General features: G+C 39.8%; 2 protein-coding genes across 2 annotated transcripts; both read left to right on the top strand.

The window, feature by feature from the left end:
- The first annotated feature begins 2,636 nt into the window (after nucleotides 1-2,636).
- Nucleotides 2,637-4,358, top strand: LOC118120182 (potassium voltage-gated channel subfamily E member 2). The gene is made up of 2 exons (XM_035174938.2): nucleotides 2,637-2,826; nucleotides 3,881-4,358. The coding sequence occupies exons 1-2, from the start codon at nucleotides 2,800-2,802 to the stop codon at nucleotides 4,208-4,210; spliced, it is 357 nt and encodes a 118-aa protein (XP_035030829.2). The 5' UTR covers nucleotides 2,637-2,799; the 3' UTR covers nucleotides 4,211-4,358.
- Nucleotides 4,359-6,577: 2,219 nt separating this feature from the next.
- casq2 (calsequestrin 2) lies at nucleotides 6,578-13,029 on the top strand. Its single transcript, XM_035175144.2, has 11 exons — nucleotides 6,578-7,107; nucleotides 9,125-9,209; nucleotides 9,368-9,468; nucleotides 9,585-9,696; nucleotides 10,867-10,940; nucleotides 11,014-11,144; nucleotides 11,248-11,293; nucleotides 11,373-11,427; nucleotides 12,053-12,153; nucleotides 12,259-12,333; nucleotides 12,431-13,029. The coding sequence occupies exons 1-11, from the start codon at nucleotides 6,871-6,873 to the stop codon at nucleotides 12,728-12,730; spliced, it is 1,317 nt and encodes a 438-aa protein (XP_035031035.2). The 5' UTR covers nucleotides 6,578-6,870; the 3' UTR covers nucleotides 12,731-13,029.

Genomic DNA, 13,029 nt, shown 5'->3' with positions numbered 1-13,029 from the left:
ATGTTTGAAGAAGTTGTCGCCCAGTTACTTCAAATGTTTTGAATTTGGCTGCAACGCTGTTTACCCCTGAAACTCCAAATGTGTTTTGTGGACTCAAACACTTCACCCACCCCTCCATTGGCACAGTGGTGAGTAGATAATGTGTGAATGTTCATTTTGGGTGAACTATCCCTTTAACAATAAGTGGCTCATTAACAGCTATGTGGCCAGTAACATCCAATCGTTTTCGTGCGGATGCGCAGGATGTACGTTTTACACTTCCTACTCTGTTGGTTACGCTCATGCTATCAATATTTACTGCTGCAGCTCCTACCACCACCACCACACCTCCTGACTAAGATTTAATGTTCACGCATTGAGGCGGAGGAGTTTTCTCAGCAGCATCATCAGCTGCTCTGACACATTGAAACAACAGAGCCTTTTCTGTTTACACCATTTACTGTTAGTGGTCAATTACATCAATTGGACTTAAATGAGCCTTTGTACAATCCACTCCTCCTCTATTTATGAATGTGTCAGTGTTCTCAATTTTCATTTGGCCTACTCTGTTGAATACACAAATTACATCATCTGCCAATTGAATAGTTTCCAGTTCGACATCCAACTGGGGGTGTAAGATAAAGAGATTAAGAGGTGCCATGATCAGATAAAAGTGTGATGTGCATTTAATGCGAACATTTCCCATTTTGGGATGTTATTGCACGGAATATAAGAAAAAAAAAAGGATAATAACAGCAGAAATAGGAGCAACCTTCGGGTTCCAGGTTGTAAATGTTTGGTCTTTGAGTTTGGTCCTTTATTTGTTTAGTAAGAACATATATTTAGTAAATTAAAAGCCATTATTAATGATTTATTAACAGTCTTAACAGGAGCAGACTGACTTATTTAGTTGTATAAACACCTGCCAATTGATTAAACCTAGCAATTTCTTAATAAACAGTTATTTAAAACGTATAAACCCTTAAAAAGGTGCCTCATTAAGAAGTTTTAGAAATATGCTGCTGAATAATGGTTCTACTGTAACTTGATGTAATTCTAAGTCATAAATAATATAGGAAATTTAAAGCAAAGCTGTTTCGGTTTATTGTGCAAAGTGTCAGATGACATCCTCCCTCGCTGTCGGTTCTTTCAACACACTTTGTGTTGAAACGTTCTTTCATCGGTCTGAGCCAGTGGCCAAATTCCTGATTTTTGAAAAAAAAAAAATTGTGAAACATCAGACTACTGAGTTGCCATATTACCAGGATGTGCAGATGCTGAAAACTGACCAGAGAGTGAAAGTAACGGAGGGGAATATACATCCAGGGTCATAGGAAAAGACCAGTATACACTTTGATTTACTGTTCAATTTACCTTTACTGTATTTGCATATGGAAATCCCAGTTGTAGATGATCTACACTAATTTGTAGATTGTGCATGAAGAATAAAGCTGTAGTTTTTTACATATTCTTTAAATACCAGACAATAATGTAGCTGTTATTTCCCCCTCTTTTCCACCTGTGTCTTTTTTTCTCAGGCTGTGGAATTTTACCTCTTTGCAGCTCATTTTTCAGCTCCGTTTTTCTGTGTGTGTCTGTTTGTGTGTATCAGCCCCTTTGTGTCTGCTTTCTTTGTACTTATCTGATCCATTTTTCTCTTGTTTCACTTTACAGAGGAAAAAGTCACTCTGGCGTCCACCCGCTGGCACTGGAGAGCAAAACATAAATGATCTTGGAATGATCAGAGGTAGTGAAAGTAATGCCAAGGTGGGCCCCCGAGGGTCCCAAAACAAAACATTTCACAAAACACAACAAAATTTCACACAAAATATCATTTCACAAAACTTGGTAAAGCACAACATATGAGAAAACACAACAACATTTCAAATATCTCAACAACAAGTGTCCCTGTGTTTTGTGAAGTGTTGTTCTGTTTTCTGAAACATTGATGTGTTTTGACCCTCAGAGCCACCGTAGTAATCCACCCCAGCAGTTTAGCTCTGAGGGGCAGAAACTTCCCTCTTTCAAACACAAGATCCAGTTTCAAACATTCTTGTCAGCGAACAGATACCTCGCTGAACTGTCCTTGAACAAAGACAATGGACGTGTACTGACTCCAGGGTACGGACAGTGATACCAAATTCCTTTAAATTAAGACCCCGTTTGTACTCATCACTTCGCCAAACAGCAGACATTTTCTTTCTTTCTTTATAATACAGAATCAATACATTGTTAATAAATAAATAATTATCCGACATATTTACAAAAAAAAATGTAAGTGCATGTCAATATGATCCAACAATGTGTAGCATTATACTGCCACCTATAGGGAGAGCTACAGTAAAATTATTATAAAGCAGTTAATGTTGTCTTGGGTTGTGCTTCCCCCGAGTGGGAAGATGAGGAATTACAGGTGAATATAAATATAAGCCTCATCGATTAATACTTTGTTGCTGCCATTTGGGTGTTAATGTATTCATTGTTTGTGCATGTGCATGTGCGTGTGCGTGTGTGTGTGTGTGTGTGTGTGTGTGTGTGTGTGTGTGTGTGTGTGTGTGTGTGTGTGTGTGTGTTATAATCAGGTCTCACCATTTATTTTTGCCAACTGGAGGTGATATCAGCATTTTGAAGGTCATGACGCAGTATCCTTCCCTCCCTTACGCACGCAGAAAGTCAAATCCCAGCAGAAAAGATAAAGAAAAGTAAACAGCACATGAGCAGTGTGGGCCTGTGAAGCAGTGAGCTACACTGACTTTGAGTCTTGCTGTGTTTTGGTCTTTTCTCACTGCGGCATTCCCTGACCTCCTGACAGATTTCACCATGCGGCCTCTCACATCCTGGCAGCAGGTTGGTGCAGTATGAGACAGATGAAAAACAATATAGTGTGTATCTCGATTTTCTCAATGTGTTCTTGCGACATGAGCAGCTTTCTCTTGTTCTCACGTGGTCGGCTGTCGAATTGTGCTTGAATGAGGGTGAGTGGGTGGACAGAACACAAATAAAATCACATAGGTTGATGATAGTTGATGATAATGGTAATGAAATCAATCTGGAGAGTGATAATGGCTTTTTGGGACTTCTACTACATGTTGCGTGTTATTTTAATATTGTGCATATTGTACATATCACAGTTCTGACAATCATACAGCATCTGTATTCAGACCTATATGACCCACTTTTGAAGGGTTGTTGTTAAATTACAAGACAATTAACGGCCCTAACAACCTGTTTTCTGAACCAGTTTCTTACAGTGAATGATGTTGTGCAATATGTATGGGGAACATTTGTTTATTCCATTTGAGGAATATCTGCATGTGCTTATTTTTCTGAGCTTTTCTAAATGGTTTAAATTGGGATTTTGCTGTAAATCACTGCATTCGTTACAATTTAGCATATTTTATATGAACCATTGAATCACTATTGTTTTTTTTTTTTGCTCATGTTGCCAGGCCACTGTTTATCAAATTTGATGTAACCCCACCCACAACTTCTGATGAAACAAAACAAATATATATATATATTTATATACAATGTTAAACTCTTAATAAATAATAAATAAGAAACTCTAAAGGATGCTTTTCTGCATGACTGCTACTTATTTAGCTATGACTTTTTTATGTTGTAAAGAAATACAATGCGAAACCAAGTTTCCAGGGACTTAAAGACCCAGTGAGATGAATTTGTTTACCCATAGTAATATTGGGTCTAATTTCAAGAAATGCTTTTACCGTGGGTATTAAATGAAATGAATTAAAATAAAAATAATGTTTATTATCTTATTAGTGCATCGCTGTGGAACTGAATTTGCACGAGTTTAATATCTTTAGTTGTAACAGAATTTGGATACAATACACTCAGTTTACTTTACAGACAAACCCTCCTGTGTTTTCCCTCCAACTAGATGAGGGACTCTGATTGGTCCAACCTGACCCTTCACCTGGAGGATTCCTTAACTGGCGCTCTGGGTCACTTTCTTGACAACTGGAGGCATAACATGACGGCAGCCGCCAACGCTTTAGACAAGACACTGGCCGAAGAGAACTTCAGGGACGTCGTCTGGTATCTGGCCGTGATGATCGGCATGTTTGCCTTCATTATTGTGGCCATCCTGGTGAGCACAGTCAAGTCCAAGAGGAGGGAGCACTCGAATGACCCGTACCACCAGTACATCGAGGAGGACTGGACGGCTCAGATACAGCAGGGTGGGGTGGTCACTAACTTTGGAGTTTGATAACGCACGTAGATGCTCAACTCACTGCAAAAGCCACCAGAATCATCAGTTATAGAGGCAGCAGGTCAACGTATACAGAAAGTCTTTTATGTATCATATGCTGGTCAAGTTTGTAATCCGAATAATAAAGTCTAATTGATTCTGTAAATCTAACTTGTGGTTTAGCTCTATGTGTAATTCATTCCTTTCAATAATACGTTAAGAAAATGGCTCCCAACCTTTTATGTCTGTTGTTTCCCAGCAACCATGTCAGACACAGGAGTGTTTCATTTATATTGTAGGGCCCCGCAGGCAAAGTGGACCTGGGGGGCCCTACATCGAAACAAAACCCACGCCCACACAAAGAAACACATGATACCAAACCAGATTATTTTACTATCCAAATTATAAGGAAGCAGCATACTGCGCATAAATAATAGTAAGGTAAAGTACTAGTTTAAAGGTCCAGTGTGTAAGATTTCGGTGAAAGGGATCTATTGGCAGAAATTGAATACAAAATAATCCTAATGGTGTTTCCAATAGTATTTCATGTAAATTGTACGAATTATTGTTTTCTTTACATTAGAATGAGCTCTTTATATTTAAATACTTTATATTTACATCAGGAGCAGATCCTCTCTACAGAGGCGACCATGTTTTTTACAGTAGCCCAGTCTGGACAAACTAAACCCCTTTTGAGTTTTTATGACAACTGACGGCTGCCACAGGTTCTCCTTCATGCTTGGAAATGGAAGGTGAGGTGAGGGGTATTCAGCTGCAAAATGCAAGTTCACCACTAGATGTCCCTAAATTCCATACACTGAACCTTTAAGTAACCCCCCACCATTATCCAAGGAACTTAATAAATACACATTTAGACCTTCTAGTCTTCAATCGAACCTCTAAAATTACAAAGCTTTTGACAGAAAGTTAGGGGCACGAGGCCTCGTTAGGAGGTTTCTCAAAATGGTGTTGTCTCCTGTTTATAGCCGATCATATGGGATCATATTCGCTACTTTGCCTAACCTGTTGCAACACCCCTAGTCAGAACAACACATCAACAAGACACATCATGATCCAAATGTCTTTATTTAAATTGATTTTACAGCACGTTTTTTTTAACATTATTAATAACATAGAAGTGAAAGTGGTCACAGTTGCTGTTAAATTCAAGATGTAAAGATTCTGGTACTGTTGATGTTCAAGCTTGGTCTTTTTTAAAATTTTATTTCTATTTTTACTTCTCTTCCTCACTCACTGTTTTATTTTTCCCTTGTTTCACTTGACAGAGAGAAAAGTCAGCAGCGTCCACCTTCTGGCACTGGATAGGAAAACATAAACAATGTTAGAATGGTCAGAGGTGGTGGTTCTAACTACGGTGGTCCTGAGGGTCAAACAACATTTAGAAAAACACAAAAAACACTCTCACTGTTTTCATGCACTCTTAATTGAAAAAATCAGGCATCACAATTAGTTTGAGCTGTGCAATTGACATAGCCTACTGTAGTTTATCGGTCGATTTTCGTTTCATAGTTTATTGATTATCAGCTATTTTCCCAGACGAAATTTTGACATGTCGCGGTAGAGAACAAACAGGTATTCAGAGTAAAATTAATAATGGCTGGATTTCATTCAGCTGCTTCATGTTCAGGGTCCTGGGTATTGTGAATGTGAGCCAGCAGCTCATATATAGTTCTACCTGCAGAGGGCAGCAGAGACTCTATCAAAAGAGCCATTGTATTTGAGAAAACTTAAGAGGAAGATAAGAATAAAGGTGCAGCTGCTGATTTTTCAGTAGCGTAGAAACTGTGTGTGGATATAAATTTCAGTTGAATATATTTGAGTCAGTTTGCAGAGGAAAGATGAAAATTATGAAAATTAGTAAACCTGTTGACAAACTAGGTACATTCAATTCAGACAAAGGTTTTCAACGAGCAAAACAAATCACATCCAGTTCAAAGCAAAAAAAGTTATAAATGTAATATATATGTTATAAGATCACATGTGCGGAACAACCAATAGAAGTTGTCCACCACACACAGATTCTAGAAGTTGTCCTTTACACACCTGTTGGCAGATTGTCTCCTGATCTGCCGCTTAAAATAGTTACACCACCATTTTCTACTCCGGCACCAAACCTCACATCCACTTGGTCCTCAAACGTTAAACTCCTCGATATACCTTCACCCCCGTATGTTCGGGGCTCACTCCTCTAACGTCTCCATCTCACTCAGACAGAGAAAGTCCTGTAACTCACCATTAAACCCCCTGACTGTTGCCCTCTACTATCGCTCTTTCTCTCCAGCCTTTTTATTTTTAGAATTCAAACAACTGGTCTCCTAAAAATGGGCCTGTCCTAGGAGGAGTGCTGCTATGTATGGTATCCCCCCTTCCCCAATACCTCAGAGGCCCGACAGAGCTTCTCCTTTGCCTTTGTTTCTGCAGGGAGGAAGCGTGAAGGAGTGATCGTAGTAGGAGAAGGAGTTGCTGGCTCCTGAAGATGCTTTAGAAACTGAATTTCTGTGGACAGCTTGGGATGCAACTCACGGACTTCTTATAACGTCTAAAACTCTCTGCAGCATTTCTCTCCCCTTGGGGTGACCTCTCCGGTCGTCCCGTTTTGCCTTGTGAAACTATAAACCTTACTTCTGACTTTCGGGAGTGTGTGGGAACATCGGACAATGCTCCACCTGTGGTTGTTCCTGCTCCCCTGCCTGAGCCTTGTTCCTCTGGCCCCGGCCGAAAAGGGCCTGGACTTCCCGCAGTATGACGGGAAAGACCGCGTCCTGGACATCAACGACAAGAACTACAAGAAAGCTTTGAAGAAGTACAGCATGCTTTGCCTGCTCTACCACGAACCCATACCCGACAGCAAGGAGCTGCAGAAGCAACACCAGATGACCGAGCTGGTGCTGGAGGTAAAGTGTTGAAAAGAGGGAAACACAACAGGGAACAGGTACTGAATAAGTTCAGGGTCAGGAGAAACTTATGGTGGCCGTGGTTTCCTCAAGGTCAGTGTGTAAGTGTATGCACTGAATGCTCCAGTGAGATGCAACGCTGTCACTTAAGGTTATCTCAGCTTAATTCAATGTGCACTTCAGTCCGCTAAAAATGCATGAGACCAGTTCTCCCTGTGGCCCTCTCCTATTGTCAGAAATAGGCCAAGAGCTCGTGTGTTTTATGTTTTTGAGCTATTTACGTACATCAAGGGCACGGCTGCCTTCTCCCCCTCCACGGTGGCTTTTTGTGAACTTGTCCGAACCAAAAATAAGGGCGCTCGAGGGTCTCTTGTATTCAGACTCAGCTAAGCAGCTGGTTGGGATGTGTAATTGATTAAATGAATCCCATAAAGTAGGAAACAAGTGTGACCCGTCTCATGTTGCACGTGGCCGAGTGTGAGTTGATCTTTGGTCCGGTGAAGGTAATCTGAGCCCGGCCGTTCAGTCCTGATATTAGCTTCACTTATTTTACACAGCACAGTTGGGTCGTGTTACTATAGAGTCAGGCCCCATGTATGGTACAAAGAAAAGTCTGTTACACATGAGTGACTCTTAGTGTGACAGCAGATCAGCAGATAAAGTATAAAACATATTTGCGTTAACGTTTTGCAGGTGTTTTTTCCTGTTGGAGGTATATTTACTTTGGCTTTGTTCATTTGTGGAAAACACTTTAATGTGAATTTCTTTTAGATGTAATTCAGACCATATCTTTTACATAAAGACAGACGATGTGTCTCCACTCACTCCCTTGTGCAAAAATAAAGCTAAAATATTCTGGATATACTGGTGCTGCCCTCTGCACTTTTGATGTCCTTTGGAGGCATAGTCTCTACACTGATTGTTGTATTAAGTTATGGTATCGAGGTCCCGCCCATACACCCCCTCCACCAATCATGAGCCAGTCTCAGCTGTCAATCATGACATTTCATCCCGTTTTTATGCATCAAATAAGTAATTAAAACCTAACATGTGGAAAATGAACAGTCCAACATGCATCAGTGTGAGAACTTACTGAAATGACAGAAACAATCTTTGAGAAAAATCTATTTGACTTTTTAGTTGGGTCCACGTCCCATCTACTTACATGGAGGGGGCAGGGATTATGACCCGTCCTGCAGCCAGCCACCAGGGGGTGATCAAGATGCTTTGGCACCACTTTTCTCGTGTAGTCATATTGTGCATCATTATATACAGTCTATGATTCCGACATTGTTTACATCCATGTTTACTCGATAACAGATATCTTCTTCAGTGCTACAGTTAGATTTGTTGGTGCGTTACTGCCACCTATTGTAGATCAGTGGAATAGCATGAAATGAGCAATGACAGGATATGAATTGCGCTGCATGCATTTTTACACATGCAAGATCGTCCCAATACATGACACAAACATAACGAGAATCCACTAATCTATTACCACATAGCACTACTAGTTGTCAAAACTTGACATGGAGACCTTGACTGTAACTGTAAATGTAAATGTATTGTAACTGTAACTGTAACTGCACTTTCCTCTGTCCACTGAAGGCTGCACATTAATCATAGGATAAACTACCTTGTTCCATTCGTGTCAGAATAATTTCTGACGGCAGAGTCTCAATCTTTATCAGCTCGCGGTTCATAGAGCAACTGCCAGAGTAATTATACTCGCTGGTTATATTTAGAACAAGGCAGTCTGGGTTATTATGTAACTGAGTCTTAACTGCTCCTGTGCAGCTTTGTCACCTCTGTCAGTTTGCCAACTATGGTATTATTTTTTCCCCTGTTAAGACCCAACACTGCAGCCAAGGTTCCAGAGTCAAATCCTTAAATGAACTTTTGCTGAACTTTGAATCCAAACTGAACAATTTCCTTTTTGTCTTTTTATTTACATCTTCTGTTCCCAGTCCTGTTCTTACATTTTAGTCTCTAATGATCGTTTTTCTTTCGGCTGCAGCTCGCAGCTCAGGTTACAGAAGAGAAGGACATCGGGTTTGGAATGGTCGACTCCCACAAAGACGCAAAGGTGGCAAAGAAGCTGGGTGAGGATTTGATGACGGCACAAACTTTATTTAACCTCCTTCATTCGATTAGGATTTACAAGTCTTCAGAGAGGATTGCCCCTGATCACAGTTATTTATTCAAGGGTCAGCATCAGTCTTTAAATGTACGTAATTATATGTCATTCCTTCAATCACAGGTTTGGAGGAGCAGGGCAGTGTATATATTTTCAAGGCCGATCGGGTGATCGAGTTTGACGGCCTCCTCTCTGCAAACACCCTGGTGGAGTTTTTGCTAGATGTGAGTATAGACTGGTTTAAGGGCAGATTCCCAGCTGCTGGTGCTGATCAACAACAGTCATGCCACAGTATCAAGCTTCACACCAGAACTTCTCTCTCCTCTGTCTGTCTCTGCAGCTCCTGGAGGAGCCAGTGGATGTGATAGGAAATGCTCTGGAGCTGCGGGCCTTCGACAGGATGGAGGAAGATATCCGCCTCATTGGTTACTTCAAGAGCGAAGACTCTGACCGTGAGTCTGTGATTTCTGCAGTCTGAAAAGAACACAGCTCACTACCTGGTTCCATCTGTGACGGGCTTTGTGTGACCAGCGCCCTTCATAATTGCATGAGTGAACCCCCTCATCTCCAGGGATTTACAGATCCATTTTTACCACTAACGCACCCACAGCTGCCGCCGCCTCGTCCCTCCTCGCATGCTTTGGGAGCACTAATTCCAGAGTAGTTCACTTGTGGCGATGAGCCGCCGCTACATCCCATCTGACCAACTGTGGGAGCATTAAGAGGAGGTCAAAGTTGATCTATTTCCGCTCCCTGATGTGCAAATGTCATGTACACAACGGCCAAAGAAAGCACCAACAGCTGTATAATCAAGAAAATACAACAACAAAAGATAACACAGCATAAAACCACTATTTGGTTTATATGGCTCATTTTTTGGGGTGTTTTTATTGATTATAAAGTCTATTGGAGAAACCAGGTTGGTTTGTTTGAATTTTGAGAAAAATAAGAGAATGGGGAAAATACTTTTCCAACATGTACAAAATATTGCAGCTGCCGCAATAGTTTGTGAGATTAGCAAAGGTGTTTCACCAAGTGCATTGATCCCTCTTAATCTGCATATATATATATATATTTCCAATAATTTGTTTGAAAGGTGTCATATACAAACTCAGATTTACCTCATTGTTTTAGACAATATTTTGGCAACAATTCACAATTCCCTAATCAAACAAGACAGGCCAAGAATCTTCATCTTTCTCTGTTTAAAACATCTCACAGTCAATTTTCTATTAAATATAATGGAGTTATCTTGTAGAAAGAAAACAATTGGATTCCTATGAGTCATTGATTTGTAATGAAAATGACCTCTTTTAGAATTTGTTATTCATCTGCACGTATAGTATATATTCTTCTCTCTCTTTCTGTATTTTCTCTGTTAAACTAATATTTGTCCAATTTTCTCTTTTATTCTAATATATAATTTGCATTGAAGACTTTCTACAGTTTTGTATTTTATTTTTTGTTTTATTTGGATTTGGTTTTCAATGAAGCCATTAGTGTTTCTACCACACCCCACACCTATTTTAACATTTCATTCATGTATTTTGTACTTATGTTGTGTAAACTCAACTCAACTCAACTCAACTATTAACATCCTCCATGTTTCCATTTCTTCTCAGACTATGAAGCATTTAAAGAAGCTGCAGAGCAGTTCCAGCCCTACATTAGGTTCTTCGCCACATTTCAGAAATCAGTAAGTGATACAGCAAACACACAGACACTTGAACACACTCGTCAATATTCTTAAGTAAGGGGTTTCTTCTCAGGTGGCCAAGGAGCTGACTCTGAAGATGAACGAGGTGGATTTCTATGAACCCTTCATGGAGGAGCCCGTCACCATCCCAGGAAAACCTCTCTCCGAGGAGGAGCTGGTGGAATTCATAACCAAACACCGACGGTAATCAAAGCAAATACTCCCAACAAATCAGTGTTTTTGAAAAGACTGAGGTCTGCTGTATAAAAACAAAGTGTAACATCCAGTGTCGTTTCTGTGCCGTCAGACCAACCCTGAGAAAGCTGCGTGCACAGGACATGTATGAGACCTGGGTGAGTGACGACTGCTGCTTATTATTGAGTTATCCCGGCCACTCAACAGTAACAGTAGAGTTTCCATTGGTTTTCTCAGGAGGACGATATTGAGGGCATCCACATTGTGGCCTTTGCAGAGGAGGAGGATCCTGGTAAGAGTCTGTTATATATTACCCTGCAGTTTGTTTTTGGGTGAAGTCATATGACTGTAGAACCAACTTAGTGTAAACACTGGAGTATATTGGGAGATGTTCTGTCTTGATGTTCAGTAAAAGTTTTAATCAAACTTTCTTCAAATAAAACAGTAACCTAGTAAGTAAGTAAAGGTGAATGATATATGTAATTCTGATGAAATAATGAAACAATAAAATAATAAAACTGTTAAAATTATTTGATTAAACATTAAAATTAGAATGTAAGTTGACCATTAAAGATATAAACACATTTGACTGCTCTGATATGAAGTAATATTGTTTGAACAAATACATAAATAAATAAAGTTTACGATCAAAAAGGCTATTTCTGTATGTCTACATGCATTTATTTCAACATGTATTTACTTATTAATTTATTAATTTCTACATGTATTTATTTATTCATCTATTTATTAATTTATTATTTATTTGTTCCTTTATTGCACTTTATAATCTAAGCCCCCAAGGTTTTTTATTATTAACAGAAACATGTTGAAAGATGTTTATCAATGAGCTTTGGAGGAATAGATGTTTTGAATTAGTTATAAATCAGTTGATATTGTTTAGTTTTACTTTCTTTTAGATGGCTATGAGTTTTTGGAGATCCTGAAGGAGGTTGCCAGGGACAACACTCACCTCCCTGACCTCAGCATCGTCTGGATTGACCCTGACGACTTTCCCCTGGTGAGCTGTGACACCTCTGGGCTCAAAACTTAAACAGGCAGCGAGACATCAGGACATCAGGACACACACCTAATTTAACTTCATGTTTTTGTTGACTCACTTCAGCTGATCCCCTACTGGGAGAAAACCTTCAAGGTGGACCTGTTCAGACCACAGATTGGAGTAGTCAACGTCACAGATGTAAGTGCATGAAAACCTCACAACATGTGTGTCATGATGTGAGTGTTGTGTTTTAGTTTCTCCTGACACAGCTGTGTGTGTGTGCGTGTGTGAGCAGGCCGACAGCGTGTGGTTGGAGATGGAAGACGAGGACGATCTGCCCAGCGCTAAGGAGCTGGAGGACTGGATCGAAGACGTGCTCTCTGGAAAAGTCAACACTGAGGATGACGATGACGACGAAGACGACGACGACGACGATGACGATGACGACGACGATGATGATGATGATGATGACGACAAGGATGACGATGATGATGACGATGATGATGACGATGATGATGATGACGATGATGATGATGATGATGATGATGATGATGACGAAGACGACGATGATGATGATGATGATGATGATGAGTAATTTATAACAGTTATAAATCTTGACTCCTCAGTCTTTACTCTTTGGACTGAGTTAAACATGGACTTGAAACAACTGTAAAGTAACTTTTCACTAATACTGAATAACACAACATAAAATGAAAATAATAATAAATGTTATTTAATATTGAAAAGTCTAAATAAGCCTGGAACAGGTTTTGGGATTAATAATAAAACATTTTATATATTAAAATGTCTGAACCAGACATTTACTTCACATTATGTGACATTAATTTATACATTTCTAAATGACTGTTCATAATAAAGAACTGTGGATGTCAA

The sequence above is a fragment of the Hippoglossus stenolepis genome, chromosome 13, assembly GCF_022539355.2.
Source record: "Hippoglossus stenolepis isolate QCI-W04-F060 chromosome 13, HSTE1.2, whole genome shotgun sequence".
NCBI classification, from domain to species: Eukaryota; Metazoa; Chordata; class Actinopteri; order Pleuronectiformes; family Pleuronectidae; genus Hippoglossus; species Hippoglossus stenolepis.
The sequence above is the reverse complement of the archived record's forward strand: the minus strand, read 5'-3'. Positions and strand labels throughout refer to the sequence as shown.